The sequence below is a fragment of the Priapulus caudatus genome, unplaced genomic scaffold, assembly GCF_000485595.1.
Source record: "Priapulus caudatus unplaced genomic scaffold, Priapulus_caudatus-5.0.1 Scaffold2669, whole genome shotgun sequence".
NCBI lineage: Eukaryota > Metazoa > Priapulida > Priapulimorpha > Priapulimorphida > Priapulidae > Priapulus > Priapulus caudatus.
This window is the reverse complement of record NW_014579730.1, coordinates 4417-6631: the sequence shown is the minus strand read 5'-3', so window position 1 is coordinate 6631 and position 2215 is coordinate 4417. Positions and strand designations below refer to the sequence as shown.

Genomic DNA, 2215 nt, shown 5'->3' with positions numbered 1-2215 from the left:
GAGGAGGGAAGGAGCTAGTTACCCGAACGAAGGAGAGAGACGAGAGAAGAGATGAAGAGATGAGAGAGGAGAGGAGAGAGAGAGGAGGAGGAGAGAGAGAGACGAGAGAGACGGAGAGTGAAGAGAGAGAGGGAGATAGGAGAGAGAGAGCAGAGAGAGAGAGAGAGAAGAGAGAGAGAGAAGAGGAGCAGAGAGAGAGAAGAGGGAGAGTGAGAGAGCAGAGGGGGAGAGAGAGAGAGACCGAGAGCGGATGTTCGAGACGAAGGAGATGAGGGAGAGACGTATGAGACGAGGAGCAGAGAGAGAAGACAACTGAGATCCCCGAGAGAGAGAGAGAGAGAGAGAGCGAGAGAGTGAACGAGAGAGAGAGAGAGAGAGAGAGCGAGAGAGAGAACGAGAGACAGAGAGAGACGGGCAGTGTTGACATAACGCCACTAGTGTGTAACACTGAATAGACTACATCAGCGCTACCTGGTGGCATGTTTTGTGAGTGCAGGCAACCCCCGTAAAATACACGATATATTGTTGATATTATAGCCGGCACGTGATAATCAGGTTTATATTATGCGAATTATTTTAGTTGTGCAATCTATGCTAGTTGTGCAATTGTGACTGTACTGTGCAATTAATCCGGGAATTTTACTTCCTCTGTCATCTCCCGATCTTACCACTGGTTGTATCCTCACCAAGATAGCAAGCACACATGCCTGGGTCTCCCCCTCCCACATAGGCCTGGCTCCCCCCCTCCCACATAGGCCTGGATCCCCCCTCCCACATAGGCCTGGGTTCCTTCCCACACACGCCTGGGTCCCGCCCCCGTCCCACACTCGCTGCATGAGGTACTTTAAGTGGCTGTGTTTTACTTCGTAATAGACCAGAACCAACCAGTTTTCCATCTGGGAATATATTTCTGTGCACGTCAATTAAGTTGCCGTTTCCTTCGCTTGATTGTTTCGTTTCCCCCAGGCACGCAGTCGCGCTAACTGGGACATGCGCGTTTCTCCACCCGGCACCACACCCACGCTAACTGGGAAATACGCGTTTCTCCGTCCGGCAGGTATCCCGGGCCTCGCGAGCGGCATCGTCGCCGACAACTGGGACAGCTCGTACCTCGTCGACGGGGAGACGTCGCCGGGCGTCGCCGGCAACGCGCGCACGATGGTCGTCGCCGACATGGCGACGTCGTTTACGATCCTCGTCGGAATCTTCTTCCCCTCCGTGACGGGAATCATGGCGGGGTCGAACCGCTCCGGCGACCTCGCCGACGCCTCGCGCTCGATCCCGACGGGCACGATCGCTGCCATCTCCGTCACGAGCTTCGTCTACTTGTCGTCGGTCGTCCTCTTCGGCGCGTCGATCGACCGGCGCCTCCTGCTGGACAAATTCGGCGCGTCGCTCGACGGCGGCCTCATCGTCGCGCAGCTCTGCTGGCCGCACCCGCTCGTCATCGTCATCGGCTCCTTCATGTCCTGTCTCGGCGCGGGGCTGCAGAGCCTCATGGGGGCGCCGCGGCTGCTGCAGGCGATCGCGAGCGACGGCATCGTGCCGTTTCTGGCGCCGTTCGCGGCGAGCACGTCGCGCGGCGAGCCGGCGCGCGCGCTCCTGCTCACCGCGCTCATCTCCGAGCTGGGCGTGCTCATCTCGTCGCTCGACTACATCGCGCCCATCATCACCATGTTCTTCCTGATGTGCTACGGCTTCGTGAATCTCGCGTGCGCGCTGCAGACGCTGCTGCGCACGCCGAGCTGGCGGCCGCGCTTCCGCTTCTACCACTGGTCGCTGTCGTTCGCCGGCATGGTGATGTGCGTGGCGGTGATGTTCATCACGAGCTGGTACTACGCGCTCGCGGCGATCGCGCTCGCCACCTGCATCTACAAGTACATCGAGTTCCGCGGCGCGCAGAAGGAGTGGGGTGACGGCATCCGCGGGCTGGCCCTGTCCGCAGCCAGGTACGTACGTGTCCGTGTCCGCGCGGAGGGAGAGGGGGAGGGGAGGAGGAGGGAGGAAGGGCGGGAGGCGAACGGTTGGGACCGGGGGAGGTTGTGAAGAGGACGGGTGTTGGGGTGCACGGCATCCGCGGGCTGTCTTCGTCCGCAGGCAGTACGTACCGCTGCGTCCTGTGTTCGCCGCGGGGGGGAAGGCGGGAGGGCGGAGGTCAGGCAGGGAGAGAGGAGCAGCGGCGTCGAGAGGAGGGAGGAGGCAGGGGCTGGCCGGG

The 2215-nt window shown here is 60.7% G+C and overlaps 1 protein-coding gene across 1 annotated transcript in view; it reads left to right on the top strand.

Moving 5' to 3' along the window:
• Positions 1–1949, top strand: part of LOC106818933 (solute carrier family 12 member 6-like) — a gene marked incomplete at its 3' end in the record, with an annotated part of 12040 nt that extends 10091 nt beyond the window's left edge. Inside the window, exon 3 of the mRNA XM_014823601.1 lies at positions 1058–1949. Coding sequence (XP_014679087.1) covers positions 1058–1949 — 892 coding nt within the window. The remainder of the gene's footprint in view (positions 1–1057) is intronic.
• Positions 1950–2215: the final 266 nt, after the last annotated feature.